Source organism: Neltuma alba, unplaced genomic scaffold (assembly GCF_004799145.2).
Source record: "Neltuma alba isolate B1F8T4 unplaced genomic scaffold, ASM479914v2 tig00012088_pilon, whole genome shotgun sequence".
NCBI classification, from domain to species: Eukaryota; Viridiplantae; Streptophyta; class Magnoliopsida; order Fabales; family Fabaceae; genus Neltuma; species Neltuma alba.
This window is the reverse complement of record NW_021636646.1, coordinates 554,584-569,781: the sequence shown is the minus strand read 5'-3', so window position 1 is coordinate 569,781 and position 15,198 is coordinate 554,584. Positions and strand designations below refer to the sequence as shown.

The window sequence follows — 15,198 nt, the reverse complement described above, 5'->3', positions numbered from 1 at the left end:
CATGTACGAAGCTTCGTCTCACCCGCGCCCCCGAGCTGCCACGAAGACAGTCAGTCAGTCACAGACGACGTCTTTTACTTTTGACCGGTCACCACGTACTGCTCCAACTAATCAACCACTTTAATTCGGAATATTCAAAACCAACCAGTGATGTCAGGCAATTCCAGCCTTTGGTCTTCATCTTCCAACGAGCCCCTCGCTTCAACTTTCCCCATGACTTCACTGCCGTGGGAGCCAAGCGAAATTGGTCATCCATTCCCATTTGGATATGCCCGGGTCAACCCAACAACCTAACCCCCACCTTCCTCTCTTCCCATTTTCATGCTTGCCATCCTATTTAAGGACTCCATATCTTGCACTGATTAAATCCATCAAACAACTTCTTTCATTCTCTACATCCCTCTCTTTCAACCATTTGCTTTTGTACTCTCTTGAGCTTTGTTGTCTTCCAACTTGAAAGCATGGCAACGGCGGCGTTCAAAGTTCAGGGTCTTTTGGTTCTGTTTCTGTTAGCGAACGGTGCCTTCACAGTGTCAGCAGCTCGTCCTTTGAGCATCATTAAGGAAGTGAACGCAGGCATTGAGGAGGACACGGACGTGTTTGACTGGTTATCTCTGGGATCAGTGAAGCAGTCGGGGCCAAGTGCCCCCGGGGAGGGACACAAGTTCACCAACTCCGACACTTTAGGAGGGATTAAGAACTCGGGTCCCAGCGCTGGAGGAGGGGGACACAAATTTACCAATAGTCAGACCTTCGGAGATGTTAAGGACTCCGGCCCCAGCGGCCCCGGTCAAGGACACTAGTCATCGGCCACATGCCATCTAATCACCAAGAAACTTGCAGATTATTTAACTCCTTCATTCTTTTGGTTTGTTGGTTCTTTTTTTTTTTCCCCTTCTTCAAGATCTTGTGTTACCAAGAATATTATGATTGTATTGCATATAATATAATTATATGTATAATGACGTAAGCTGGGGCCGGGAGGCCAAATATTTCAAATTTAATATACATGCATACATTTATGTATTGTTAATTTGATTCCTTAACATATTTTTATTTTTTAAATACTTTAAGTTACAAATAATCATTAGATAACAATTATGCGTGTGTATTATATTTTAGATGTATTATTTCTGCCGGCGTGATAAAGAATTCAGATTGATAATCTTAATGGTTTTCTCTGTGTTTGTTTTTTGCCCAAGTATTACTTTCATCTCCAATCCTTAGCTAATTAATAATGGTTAACTTTAGCAACAAATCACTACCAGGATAAAAAAAAACTTAAGCTACGATAGACACAAATCTTCTGTTCGAAGAAATACGAAAAGCAAGACCAGAACATCTTCAAAGGGCGCGGGAACCAGCGTTGTGTATGCAATGTTTATTTTTTGTTTCACAGAACAAACTCTTCCCCGGTCTTTTTTTTATTTCGTTTTGTAGGGTCTCATCAGGATAATATATATCAGGAACAACAATCTTCGTAATTGCGAATCCGGAACACATACTTCAGGCTTCATACTGGACACTTGTCAAACTTAATTATCATAGAGACGACAAAAGAGAATAGCAGTATGACTCTGTGAAGGGTTAATATCGGATCCCTTCCTCTGATAGCTCGATAGCTATTACAATCATCAAAAGTATGAGTAGCACAGTGAGATGGATGGGAGGAACGTATATGTTCCATGACTTCGAAAATCGCTCATTCGCTAAATGCTCAAATTAACTGGTTCACACAGCAAAACAACTCTGCTGGAAGAGAGTTTTCTCTCCTATTACCATTTAACTAGGCGATATATGCATTCACGAAACTTAATTACCATCATTAAAGTACGTTCTTTTCTTTAATTTAATTAAAATTTCTTTCTTGATTATTTTTCTTAGTCTCTGTACTTCGACACAGCAACACAGTTTGTTTGTGAAATCACAGTTCTTTTTATCACTTTATTACTATAGCTCCCCCAAAAGAACTTTACTTGTATGGAAGGGTGCAAGTTATGGACAGACGCTGGGCCAACGTCAGTGAAATCGTCATAGCTCATGCTTATTGAGGCCGAATATAGTCGTACAGCAGCACAGAATAAAATAAAATAAAAAAGCACCCCTTTTTGTCCTCAAAAAATGTTCTAATAAGAAGTTAGTCAGTTACAATACAAATTGAATTTTTAATTTGTTTTCCCCCAACCGAAAGAAGGAAAAGCAGGAAAAATACAACATACGTACTCTTCAAAATAAGAGGCTGCCGGCATGTGATGACAATTTGAATTTGACTATAATTTTGAATACTTTATTTAGTCTTATATATCTTCATCTGTCGTGATTGTATACTTGTACACATAACAAAAAGAAATGCGATGGCTTTTGAGACTTCGACTCCTCAAATGAAAGCGACTTACCAGTGGCGCATGTTCTTTTTAATATAATACTATATGGGCATATTGAGTTATTAGTAGACACGATCTAGCTTTGTGGCTCTAATTATAGCATGAAATCTTAAGGCGAGCAAAACTTGGCATTAATCTGCCATCTCGGCTTCCAAAATAAAAGTTGTATTGTTATTTCTCACTGGCTACGAACTTTCGTCCTGCTTGCGCCCATTGATCGGCCATCATACACACAGTCACACAGGCGACGTCTTTTAATTATTTTGACTGGTCACAACATGCTGCCCCAATAAATCAACCACCACTTTCATATCCTGATGTTCAAACTCAAGTGACGTCACGTATTTAGTCTTCGGTCTTCATCTTGGAGCGCCTCGCGCGCTTCAACTTTTCCGATGAATTCACTGATGCCGTGGGTACCAACGGAAACTCAACCTATCCCATATGGACACGTAACCCTTCCTCTGTCTTCTTCCTCGATCAATTCCATGTTTTAGTAGATACTCCCAGGGAGTTAGATAACTGTCCGCAGTCAAATAAATATATATATATATATATTTCAAGGACTTTCAGAAACCTCCTCGGCTGCTTCCTCCCCGAGAATATGATCAATCTATTCAAATTGGGTTTGAATATGGCAATGGATTTTCAAGCCTTATCGTTGGAATATGCATGAGTCAAACCAACCTGACTCACCTTCCACTCTTAACTTCATGCAGGCCAATCCTATTTAAGGGATTCCTGGATCTAAGTGTCTCCATGTCCTTCACAACTCTAATTAAAACATCAGACACTTTATTTCTCTCTCTATCTCTCTATCTTGCCTTCAATTTCGAGCATTGTTTTTGTACTCTCGAGCCTTATTTATCTTCCAACTTAAAAGCATGACAACCGCAGTGCTCAGAGTTCAGGGCCTCTTGGTTCTGTTTCTGTTGGTGAACACTGTCTTCACACTATCAGAAGCTCGGCCTTTGAGCATCACTAGGGAAGTGAACACAGGAATTAGGGAGGACCTGGATGTGTTTGATTGGTTGTCTCTGGGATCAATGAAGCAATCAGGGCCAAGCGGCCCTGGTGAGGGACACAAGTTCACCAACTCTGAGACTTTGGGAGGGATCAAGAACTCGGGTCCTAGCTCTGGAGGACAAGGACACAAGTTTACCAACAGCCGGACCTTTGGGGATGTTAAGGAGTCTGGTCCTAGCCCCGGCCAAGGGCACTAGCCAGTTGCCAGCTGCACCATCTAATTACCAGGCAATTTGCAGATTAATTGATTCCTTCATTCCTTTATATACATTATTTCGCTATATATCCACCAATTTGGTTTTTTAGTTCTTTTTTCATATGTTATGTTAAGAACAAAAACGTGATTGTCTACTGTTTGAATTAAATGTAGTTTTTGTTTTCTCTGTTAATTTTGTAACTTTGCAGCCACGCTGATGTTCTGCGTGCAAACTGCAGAGCTTATGTTATGATGTAATTTTCATAGTACGTCCGGATACGATGAATAAGAAAATAATTTCATGCCACAAAAATGCATGCGAATCCTATGTATATATGTATGCACCAAATACTTTGATTGAAACGCTGGGGAAAAAAATACTATAACAAATAAATTATATGAGAATTGAATACATATAAAGTCAAATTTTCGTGGATTAATTAATTAACCAGCTATAAATAAACGTCGATCTCTCGATAAGGATATGAAGTTATTTACCAGCACGCGGTATTGGTGGAATATTCATTTTGATTTAATTATAATCAAGAGGTAGCAAAACCTACATGTGCATATATTGCGAACAGCTAAACTTAGATATTTTATTTTACTTAATTTTGTGAAAGACAAAACTTAGATGTTTTATTCCTAAACGGCTATGAACTTTAATTTCAGCACATGAGAGACGCATATCAAACGGAGCTAGCTCGAAGCTAAGTGATGACGAGATCGTCCCGTGATAATTTCTGTTACCGAACCTTGACCCGACAAGATTTAATGGATTGAATTAATTATTAGATTTAACGCGTTGACCCTTTCAACTTTCCTTCAAAAAACGTGCACTAATATTTATTATCTCTAAATCTTGACCTTGTGAGTAGCCGATTTAACAGTGAATTTAATAGATTCATGTGGGGAGGAAAACATTTTTCGATTTTAATTACCAAACAAGTTCAAACTAGGCTTATTTACATTTTATTCCAATTTGTATCACTCCATTATACTCCTTCCGATTCAAAATATAAACTAAACTTTATCCACTTACGTTTATCAAGAAATTAGTTAAAATCAATTCAAAACAATAAATATGTAAGGCATAAATTTTTTCTTTCCAAAAATGCCCTTATTAATGAAAAGAATAAGTAAAAGATGCAATAAATGAATCAAAAAATAAAAAGAATATATGTGAGGTAAAATTAAAAAAAACTCATTAAATGCTTAGATAAAAGTGAATATTATCTTATAAAAAAAACAAACCCCTCCAGTAAATTTTAGCTTATATTTTGAAGTGAATGGAGTGTATGTTTAATCTCTAGCCACGGTCTTCCTTCTCTTGGACCGCAGCCACGTGAAGCTATCCGTGAATTCCTGATGTGCGATCTTTTCGGCAATACCAGGATCAGAGTAGTCGTGATGCACGGTTGGAAAGTCAAAGTATTAGATTCTACCATTCACCAGTTTAACAGTTTTCGATGGCCCTATCTTAATCAATTTGACGTTCACCGTAAGCAAGTTTTGAAACGTCTTTCCTCTATTGCCAAACTTAAATTGCTTTCGGTCCGATCGATAGTTCTCCTGTTTTTATTTGCACGTAGAAAAAGCAAAGCCACCACGGATATATATATACACATGTATATTGTAAAGAAAAGAAAAAAGAACGTAAGTATATAATATACTCTTCCGGTCCTTAATATAGGACCCAATTTTTGAGTTAGTTTTGGTCCTAAATATAAGACCCATTTCTCATATTTATCAATTTTCTCTAAATTACCCCTATAGATACTCCCTCAACCATAATTAAGTAAAAGAGAGAGGGGGTATTAAGAAAGATGATTATGATGTTTTAAAAAATGTGTCAATTTTCTTATAATTAACTAACTTACCTAACTTCTTTAATTTAATCAAATTAGTTAAATGGGTCTTGTATTAAGAACTGAAAGAGTAATTTGCCAAATTAGATACTCAACGTAACTAAATTATATAGAAATTAAGAGAAAAGGAGGACCAATGGGCGCCTCACGATCTTGCACAATAGAGTGCGAAAGAGAGAGATGCTTCGGTCAGATCTTGCTTAGACTGGTCAGGCAATTCTCATTAGTACAGAAACACGACAATACGAATCAAGCGGTCTCCACTACTAATTACTATAATTTGTTTCCTTGATTTCTAACCCGCGAACCTTCCTCGTTATTTCCGATTCACATGCAACCTCCGGCATTTTCCATTCATTCTGTTGAACGTTGGAACCTAACCATGTGTATATATATTCAGCCTCCAGCCCCTCACATAAAACACGTGTATACAGTACATAATGTGCTTTGGCTCTTCAAAAAAAAAATCTCATATATATATATATATATATATGTGTGTCTAAGACATTCTCAGCTAGCATTCAGTATCATTATATGCGCACGCGCACACACAAACTAATATCCCACGTCGCCGGCATGGCGATAGGAATACTTGCCAAGTTCTCGACCTTCTTGCTTCTGCTTCTCCTCCTGTTCTTTAGCTCCAAGTCGGAGGCCAGGCCCTTCATTATCTCGAGGTTAGATCATAGTGTTAGTAATAACAACTCTCATGAAGCTGTCCTTGAGGGTTTGAATCTTGGAAACAAGTTTGCAGATTCTACAAGTCATGTCCGAAGGCTTATGGATAATGGGCCCAGTCCTGGTCAGGGACACTAGCTTAAACAAGCCATTGGTTGGCTGGCTAGCTTAAGATTGTCCACCACTTCTTTTTTATTTCATTCATATGTGTACTTTTGATGCTCTTTAATTATAACCCAATATAATGTTCGTTCACTTGAATGGCATCGGTCATCAGATTCATAGGTGTCTTGCCACTTATTTCCCTACGTATTGTTAAATATATTGCAATAAATAAATCGAAGCTCACCCGCTTCTCTTCCATAGGTCACTTCAAAAAACCACCATCATTACACATACTAGAGTATAATACTCGTTTCACCGTTTCTTTCTCGGAGCTTCTGAAAACGTCTGCAGTTAAAAAAAAAAAAAAAAAAAACTTCTTATGCACTTCAAAGAAGGCTATTGTGGTTAACTAGAATAAGGAGAAGTTCTGCGATGCTAACTTCTGTTATTAAGAACTCTGTATCAAATCCTCCCTCCATTACTCATCATATGGATCTCGGACATGTTCTTTATTAATATGACGTACGTGCTTTTGTTTAAAGTGTTATATTCTACCAAACATCCCTTCGAAGTAACTAATAACTTTCATTATATTGATGATAATTTTAAGATTTTATAATAAATGACTAAAATTTTTTTAACTCACATAAAGTAGTTATTGGAGGTTACAAAATGAATCGGAAAAAGTAACTAATTGCTCTTTGCTCCTCCATAATTTATCCCTTCAGGGACCACATAATATCTGCTCAATCTTACAGTAATATATAGTACACGTATGTGAGAAAATCGAGTCTTGTTCTCCATTAATTCGCTCTCGCTTCTATGTTTGGTATGAAGACCACCTCTCTGCGAAAACTCAATTACTGAAGATGAGTCCAATTGGAAAGAGACGCAACGGCAGCACAAGAATTAGTTCCGAAGAATGACAGGAAGATTATGCACATGACTGATGCAGATATGTCAGCATGTGAACAATCTGATCTGGAAGGTAAAACATGAAATGTTCCATACGACGTGTAAAGAATTTACTAATTTCGAATTTATTTTTATATAAAATGCGGACATTTTCCAAATTAAAATATGCTACAGACTGACAAAGTTAAACTCACAACTCACAATAGTCATCAACTGATAGGATTTGCAAATTGGCGGGAGCCAATTTTGCTAGGCTGGTGAAAAAGACGAAAAAGTAGAGACTCCCGCTGGAATATTGCTTAAATTTATTTGGGCTTCTTATTGGGCTTGATGAAAGCCCAAAAATAAAACGGTCGTGAGATGAAACAGATGGGGTCCATAACCGCTAATGATTTCTGTTCATTTTGTCACTGTGACTCCGACTCCCCCCGAAATCTGCAATAAGGCGCGCTGGTTGGAGCCAGTGGATTTCACGGCGAAAAGGACATCACCTTCAACTTCGAGCTTCCACACGCTGAAGCGTTCCTCTCTCCAGCTCGAACATGGGAAACTCGTCGAAGGACGACTCCACGACCGACGGCGACACATCCGGCGGCAATACTCCGCCTTCTAATTCTAGCCTGTACTCCGAGGGCGAGAAAGTACTTGCCTATCATGGCCCTCGCATCTACGAAGCAAAGGTACCCATCACTTTCCTTTGCAGCTTGCAAATTCATTTTTACTCCCTTATCATTTTGATCTGCCTGCTCGCTTTGTTCTTTTTTCATGGAATTATCGGCTCCACTGAGTGTGGCTTTGCTTCGAGCGTTCGGTTGTTAACTGAGAAACAACTTTTTCTACGTAATTGTGGTTTTCTCTGAAGGCTGTCGTTAAGAAGTTGTTGGAAACTAGAAGTGCTACACTTTCCTCAATTATAGGCACTGGAAGACAGGTTTTGATAAGAATGCTGATTGAATGATTTCCAAATGACCAATTATCGCTGTTCACATTGAGTTTTAATGAACAGTTTCCCTGTAAAAGATCGGCTTCGAATGACATTAATAGATTGTTATCATTTTGGTGTCTCAAACAAGCATGGATATGGAAATAACAAAATTTGTCCATATGTAATTTAAGTCGCTACATCGTATCTGATATAAGATGCTTGGCTTGTGTCAGACAGACGCAGCTCCTTTTTGATGTGTTTATGCTTCATCCACTTCCATTTGCAGTAATTCTAATGCCTTTCTAATTTCTAAGACAGCATACTTATGTTTTTATTCTATTAAAAGAATGATTATTCAGTTGTTAAGGGATCGTGGCTCCCCATTGCTGCAAACATGGGAATAATGTTAAGAATCTTTGTTATTATAATCTAACAGCTAGTTGGTTTGTCTATAATAGTGGAGGCTTTAAACTTCTCTCTTCAGTAGGTACATCTCGCTAATTTTTAAATTAAATCATTCCTTTGAAAGTTCTGTTCCATATATAGATATGAAGCAAATTATCATGCTTAATCTGATATGTTTGTGATTGATTATTATTTGCTTAGCCCTGAGATTGTTCAATCAACGTTCAAGTTTTGACTAGTATGAAATTTAAGGGTTGCTGTAACACGAATAAATGAAGATATATCCAGGGTTCTTTCCTCTCATGTCTTCTAATCTTCTTTTGTATGCATGAAATGTGAAGCCTCAGCAGATGAAGTGTTTTTTATTTTATTTTATTTTATATTCTTTTCTTTTACCTTCCGGTAGTATTGACCCAATTTACTGTGTTCTATGATAATTAGGTACAAAAAGCTGAGATTCGAAAGAATGAATGGAGATATTTTGTTCACTACCTTGTAAGTTCTTCCAAAATAATCCCTCCCCCCACCGATAGATCTTGTTTCCAGAACTCAACTTGTTTGTATATATAATCTCTTATGTGGAGTCTTCTTTAGTTTTAGGTTTCATGTAATGTTTCAGCTTTATAGTTGAAAGCTTGAATCAATTAATAGTAGAATTTTGAATGGATTTCGTATTATGCTATTAACTTCTGTTTGCTTCACTGGTTTCTATTTTGCAGGGATGGAACAAAAAGTGAGTGCCTTAACTTACCTTGATTTCATTTCAAGTTCAGTTTTCAAATTGTGGAGGTGCAGATTGCCTTTCGTTAGTGATAAGGCCTGAAACTTTCAGCTTGTGTTAGTTTCATATTGTTATTGTTGTACCTGTTATGTTGAATGGCAACCAAAGCAGTCATGAGGCGACATAACTTTTCTAACATTGTATTTTGAACAGCCTGTATTGATTCGTCTATGTAGACAAGAGAGAATCATTATGTTTGTTACTTATTTCACCATAGATATTTGCTATCATTGATAATTATGACTTTTAAAAGGGAGCACCGAATCATTATCATGGATTAAACATCTTTCTAACAGTTGGGACGAATGGGTGGGTGAGGACCGTTTAATGAAACATACTGAAGAGAATGTCCTGAAACAGCAGGCTCTTGACAAAAAACAAGGTGTAGACAAGAATGTCAAGTCAGGGCGTTCAGCTCAAGCTAAGGCCAAAAATTCTACCGGTAAAAAAGGCTTACATTTCCTTGAGGATTACCCTTTTTATTATGCAGAAGCATACAGGAAGAAATCTCTATTTCCTGAACTGCTGGCTAGATTATACTTTGAATTCTTCCTTTTTGTTTTCTTGATAATTCTATGTTTGCTTTGTATTCTTTAGATGCAAAAGTGGATAAAGAAGACATCAAGACTAATGGTATATAGTAAATTTTGTTTCATTTTCCTTTTCTTTACTCATCTTTTATGCATTCTAATAATACTATTCAGTAATATTACTATGGTTTTCTTCTTTTCAAATGCAGTAGTTTACAAGTTAGGCCTCTTACAATTGGCTTGTTTGATGCAATATTGTTCGTTGATTCATTAAGTTGGAGAAAAACATGTAATATGTTCGTGCCACCACAGCATAGTTGTATAAGTCTAATTTGTCTAATTTCATGCAGTGCCTAAGGGGAAGAAGCGAAAGAATGATTCAGGAGTTGAGGTCTGGTTTGCATTCTCTCCTTAATTACACTCATAGATTCCTCTTACCCCAAAAGAAATTTTACATGGGGAAATTGCATTTCACCTTTCATATACATTTATTACTCTTACCCCAAAAGAAATCATATGCTGATTTTGTAATTAGGATTTCTAAGGTCAAATGTAGTTTCCTCTTCTATGTATTTTACAATGATAGAAATAGTATAATAAATCTGAGAATTTTTGAAGGAGCATTGATGAATTTATGAATTAGGGTCAAAATTCTTTTTCATTTTCTCCAAGATACCAGATATCTGTCTGTTGGTTTGATGCCATCACTCTATTTCAAAATATTCAGCTAATTGTGTTTTTTCTAATTGTCAGAAGGGCAGTGTCTCCGTTGAAAAGCTAGTCAAGATTCAAATTCCGGCAACCTTAAAAAAACAACTTGTTGATGATTGGGATTTTGTTTCTCAGCAGGACAAGGTACATAGAAAGTATTTGAGGTCCATACCATGCATTATGTAAAGCTTGAGAATTAGCTGCATTGTTTATGGCTTGTGATTAGGGAGAGCTACCATCGGTTTTACATTAATATTGATATTGATGATTCTTCAAACAAAATGAGGAAAGATAGTGCACTAGAACAGATTAGAATTCCCTTCTTCTTACAGCACTACCAACAAGTTTTGTACTAGTGAGAACAATGTATCAGAAGCTCACACTTCAGCAAATTTCAGCCGTGCAACTTAAAACCACCTTAATTAATTGATGACATATCAAGATAAGTAAATATTTGAACGGTAAATTTTGCATTTCATGCATATCATCCTAAATGCTAAATACAAACTCAAAAAGGGGTTAGTGCTCGGAATCCAAGTATCCTTGTGATTTATTTGTTTCCATGCAAATTAAATAGATGCTTCACACTGGTAGTCTAAGGTCCTAATCATGTCATAGCTGCCCGTCTTAAATTGAAAACCATCAAAGATTATTTCAACCCAAAAGCTCAAGCCAATGAATGAATGGCCACAAACAATTTCATAATATCTAACAGCGGAGAACCATTTATGCTAAAATTTAATTCAAGTTGGAGAAAGATGCTTTGTGAAGGACCACTTTAAGTCAAGTTTGAATTGCTTGGTGAAAGTTCACCAATCTAAAAGTTACTAGTTGCCATGCATTCCTGAGCTTCTCATTGTGGTTTAAAGATTTGTGGATAATGTTGTTCAAATTCTGATGTGACAGCTGATTTTTTTACTGTTCAATTACATTATTGCTCTTTCTTAAGGTATGAAAGATTAGAATCTTATGCCGATCTTTGTCCTACAGCTTGTGAAACTTCCTCGTTCACCAACTGTTGATGAAATTTTGACAAAGTATCTTGAATACAGGTCAAAGAAGGATGGCATGTAAGATTCTTATATATTATTGATACATCTAAACCTCCCTTTTCTTCTTGCCTGGCTATGTATTCTGTTATTTCACTTTCTCTTGCAATTGGCTTTAACTTGACTCTCTGAGATGTAAGTTCTGGACACCTCAATCACACTAATGATGAAGTATGCTTAATTTACCTCTCTGATGCAGGGTGGCTGATTCAATTGGGGAAATTCTGAAAGGAATTAGGTGTTATTTTGATAAAGCGTTGCCTATGATGCTCTTGTACAAGAAAGAACAGAAGCAGTATAATGAAGCAGTTGTTGATAATGTTTCACCATCAACCATATACGGAGCTGAACATTTATTGCGTCTCTTTGGTACATTCATAACTTCATGCTGCTTTAAAATTTGTGGAGGACAGTGGACTGTTCATATATGCACACATGCAAAATTGTATTTTTGCCTCTTCTTTTAGAATATGATTTACCTTTTTCTCTTCTTTATTAGGTGATCTTTTAATTTAGTGTCAGTAATTATTTTCTGCTCTTATTTTGGTGGAAGTGTCCAATTTTGACACTCGTAAACATGGAATCTTTGCTGGGTGGTTGCACCGAGAATATATATCCCCATAAATCTCATATTTCTATTCTAGTCTGGTGATGGCATCATTTTAGTGAATACATCTTGTATATTGTCATCACAGCTCACTTATTATAGCATTTTAACAGTCATGACTTGTGATCTGTGCGCTGGACAATTCCCCCCTCCCCCCCCCCCCCAAAAAAAAAAATCTATTTCCTCAAAATTTTCATTATATTCTGGTGGTTGCAGTTAAGTTACCTGAGCTCTTGGCATATGTGAATATTGAGGAGGAAACACTGAATCACCTGCAGCAGAAGTTACTCGACTTTCTCAAGTAACTAAACCCAGCTCATTAATACCGTTGTTCTGAATCCTCGATGAAAGATGCATACCCCATTGCTGCTGAGCTTAAATAATGATTTAAAGACTAATACATATTATTTCTCATCATTATAATCTTTTGCGCTGCTTTTGACCTCCAAGCACAAGATTTCACTGCTTGTCAACTGTGGGTATAAAATTTTTCAGTTTTTAAAGTCTACGTGCAAGTTCTAGCATTTTCCTTTCCTTTTGACTTTCTTTCCTGGGGGAGCAAGTCGGTGTCAGGTGCCTATTTATGTAAGGATTTAAGAATTTTATGTAAGGGAAAAATGTCATTGACATTAGCTGTTTCTAAAACTGATCCAGATCTCTCTTTATGACTAGTAGTTTGAGAGGTTTATTATACTAATAGGATAGGTTGTGGATCATTACATATGTATACACAGACACATAGAAAGGAAAAATGATTTACCTCTAGTGAATTTGGATGTCTTGTCTTGATAACTAATATGCATGTACAAGGTGATTATGGGACCTTTTTAGTGTTTATCAAGTCAGTGTTGAAGAAATATGCCCTCAAGGTCATAGTTTAATTTACTTCATTTTCTTTGCTCTTGGGATGTGGGGCGAAAAGAGACATGTTTCTATCAAACTTTGGGAGGGAACATTTTATTTCACGGGTATGCTTCTTTTCAGGATTTCATAATTTTATTGCTGTCGGTTTTGATAAATAAGTTCGTTGCAGATTTTTGCAGAAAAATCAAAGTACTTTCTTTCTTTCGGCATATGATGGCATAAAGGTTTCTGAAGGAAAAGGAAAGGGGAAAGACGAATGAGAGGTAGTGATGAATCCTTTTGGATCACATTTTTCGTATTTTTCATGATCAACGGCAGTTTGGTAATGTTATATATATATATATATATATCCTGCGATTCCCTGGACAAACTACCCCATTGTTGTTGTAACAGTCGTTGTCAATTCATTCTTTAGTCTTTCAGAATTCACACAGTAATTTGGCCAATGCTATCATACGACTGAAATTCATTTGATAGTTGAGGTGCTTGTGGCTCATTAGATGTGTTCGTTTATGTGCATTGATAGTGATGGCAGTCGGCAGATGGGCTGCGATATAGGGAGCGCCTCTTTCACATTGCAGGAATCAAGTTTGATTTCCTCTCGTGAATGAGTTCCGGCAAGGCATTTTTGTCTTCTATTAGGAAGAATGCTTGGGAATGACACATTGCTCTTGGGAAGGGTGTAAATCAACAAAATGTCATCAAGCCGGTGTGTGTCCCGACTTCCTCCAACCACCCATCCCCCCAAAAAACCACCCTAAAAAAAAAAGGAGGCGATTTTCACTATAATTCTGCTAGATTTTCCTTGGTTTCGATCATTGTGGGGCCTGGCCCAAAAGGAGTGGGCTTAGTTGACAGGACGATTTTGTAGGGTCCAAGACCTCAAATTTCTGACATGAACCATCATATGTATTATTTTATTAATTTATTTACTTAGTGCAGGGGTCGAGAGGCATGGGTGTTCTATTGTTGCCGTTATCATTTAACTAGTCTTAATTTTCTGTTTATTTTTTTTAATAAAAAAATTTAGGTGAGTTGAGATCTGAGCTTAGCTTACTAAGGTTAGGGCAGTCTTCCTATTTTTCTATTTTATTCAAAAAACGAAAGAAAAAAATGTATTGTCTTTTAATTTGAGGAATAGACCACACGGATAAGGATCACCCGTGGAAGTTTAGAGGCAATTATTTGGACTTGTGATGTGACTAGGGCTATACATACAAAGAAAGTTGTTGAAAGAGCTAGTGAAAAGGGCAGAACAAATAATTTTAAGTCGTATGAACAAATTTTTTTTGATTAATTTATTAAAAATTTGGATACTAACAGAGCACGATGATATTATGCAATTCATATGAGCAATACATTTTTGAAGCGAAATACAGTTGGTTATTGTTATACTACTCGTTCTTAATATAAAATCTTGTTTGATTTTTATTTTAGTTCTAATTATAAGACTATATTTTTATATATATTTTTTCAAAATAGACTTTCTAATAATAGTAGTTCTAATCAATAAACTTAATTAGTAAGGATATTTTAGGAAAAACAATATATATTTATTGCAAATAACTAATTAACTTACTTCTTTAATCTCTTGAAATTAGTAAACTAGCTTTTATAATTAGAACCGGAGATAGTATTTTCTTTGGCATAAGGATAGAAAGGAATTGAAAAGATAAAGAAAATTCATCGTCTTATGCCCTTACGAGTAAGAAAGCATGTTATTAGTGAATGAAGTGACTTCTACGGTTCTCCTTGAGGATGGTGCTCTAGGAAATCCGTGCAAAGATTTTTCAGTGAAAACTAAGAACTGAAATTGGACCTTTGAAGGTCTAGTAATTCATCCTTTCATTTTTTTTAATATTTTATATTTATTGAAAGAAAAATCCAACCACCAATTCCGAGGTTGAAGAATTTTGTGAATAAAATGAGGGAAAAGAAGGTGGCCTTTTTATTTTTCATTTTTTAAGTACAAGGACAAGCTGATATCAACGTGAAAGAATCTACAGCCTCCCACTCCCACATATGAAATTTAGCCTAATATCATATAGCCTGAGGAGTGAGGACTATCGACCTCGTGTGTAGGAACTAGGAAGGTGTTCTCTTGTAATGAAACTTCACAGTCCAAGTTAATTAATATCAATGAAAGAATTGTTT

The 15,198-nt window shown here is 36.4% G+C and overlaps 3 protein-coding genes across 4 annotated transcripts; all 3 read left to right on the top strand.

The window, feature by feature from the left end:
- Positions 1–382: 382 nt before the first annotated feature.
- LOC114722238 (PAMP-induced secreted peptide 2-like) lies at positions 383–885 on the top strand. Its single transcript, XM_028908212.1, has one exon. It carries the CDS (start codon positions 462–464, stop codon positions 801–803), a length of 342 nt encoding a protein of 113 aa, XP_028764045.1. The 5' UTR covers positions 383–461; the 3' UTR covers positions 804–885.
- Positions 886–3,162: 2,277 nt separating this feature from the next.
- Positions 3,163–3,908, top strand: LOC114722232 (PAMP-induced secreted peptide 2-like). The gene has a single exon (XM_028908197.1). The coding sequence runs from the start codon at positions 3,269–3,271 to the stop codon at positions 3,605–3,607; it is 339 nt and encodes a 112-aa protein (XP_028764030.1). The 5' UTR covers positions 3,163–3,268; the 3' UTR covers positions 3,608–3,908.
- A 3,698-nt stretch (positions 3,909–7,606) lies between these two features.
- Positions 7,607–14,225, top strand: LOC114722242 (protein MRG1). 2 transcript variants are annotated; one of them, XM_028908221.1, is made up of 12 exons: positions 7,607–7,852; positions 8,944–8,997; positions 9,222–9,235; positions 9,580–9,725; positions 9,881–9,916; positions 10,164–10,204; positions 10,567–10,668; positions 11,515–11,594; positions 11,773–11,942; positions 12,397–12,481; positions 13,214–13,307; positions 13,571–14,225. In XM_028908221.1, the coding sequence occupies exons 1-11, from the start codon at positions 7,715–7,717 to the stop codon at positions 13,302–13,304; spliced, it is 957 nt and encodes a 318-aa protein (XP_028764054.1). In that variant the 5' UTR covers positions 7,607–7,714; the 3' UTR covers positions 13,305–13,307; positions 13,571–14,225. The 2 variants fall into 2 exon arrangements, with proteins under 2 accessions (XP_028764054.1, XP_028764055.1); XM_028908222.1 differs by having other exon boundaries at positions 13,468–14,225.
- The last annotated feature ends 973 nt before the right edge of the window (positions 14,226–15,198 follow it).

Excerpts from the sequence above, each read along its gene's own strand:
- LOC114722238 (XM_028908212.1), top strand. The coding sequence starts at position 462 with ATGGCAACGGCGGCGTTCAAAGTTCAGGGTCTTTTGGTTCTGTTTCTG.
- LOC114722242 (XM_028908221.1), top strand. The coding sequence starts at position 7,715 with ATGGGAAACTCGTCGAAGGACGACTCCACGACCGACGGCGACACATCC. Across the intron at positions 9,726-9,880 it reads TAAGGCCAAAAATTCTACCG|ATGCAAAAGTGGATAAAGAA; the intron begins GTAAAAAAGGCT and ends TGTATTCTTTAG. Across the intron at positions 11,943-12,396 it reads ACATTTATTGCGTCTCTTTG|TTAAGTTACCTGAGCTCTTG; the intron begins GTACATTCATAA and ends TGGTGGTTGCAG.
- LOC114722232 (XM_028908197.1), top strand. The coding sequence starts at position 3,269 with ATGACAACCGCAGTGCTCAGAGTTCAGGGCCTCTTGGTTCTGTTTCTG.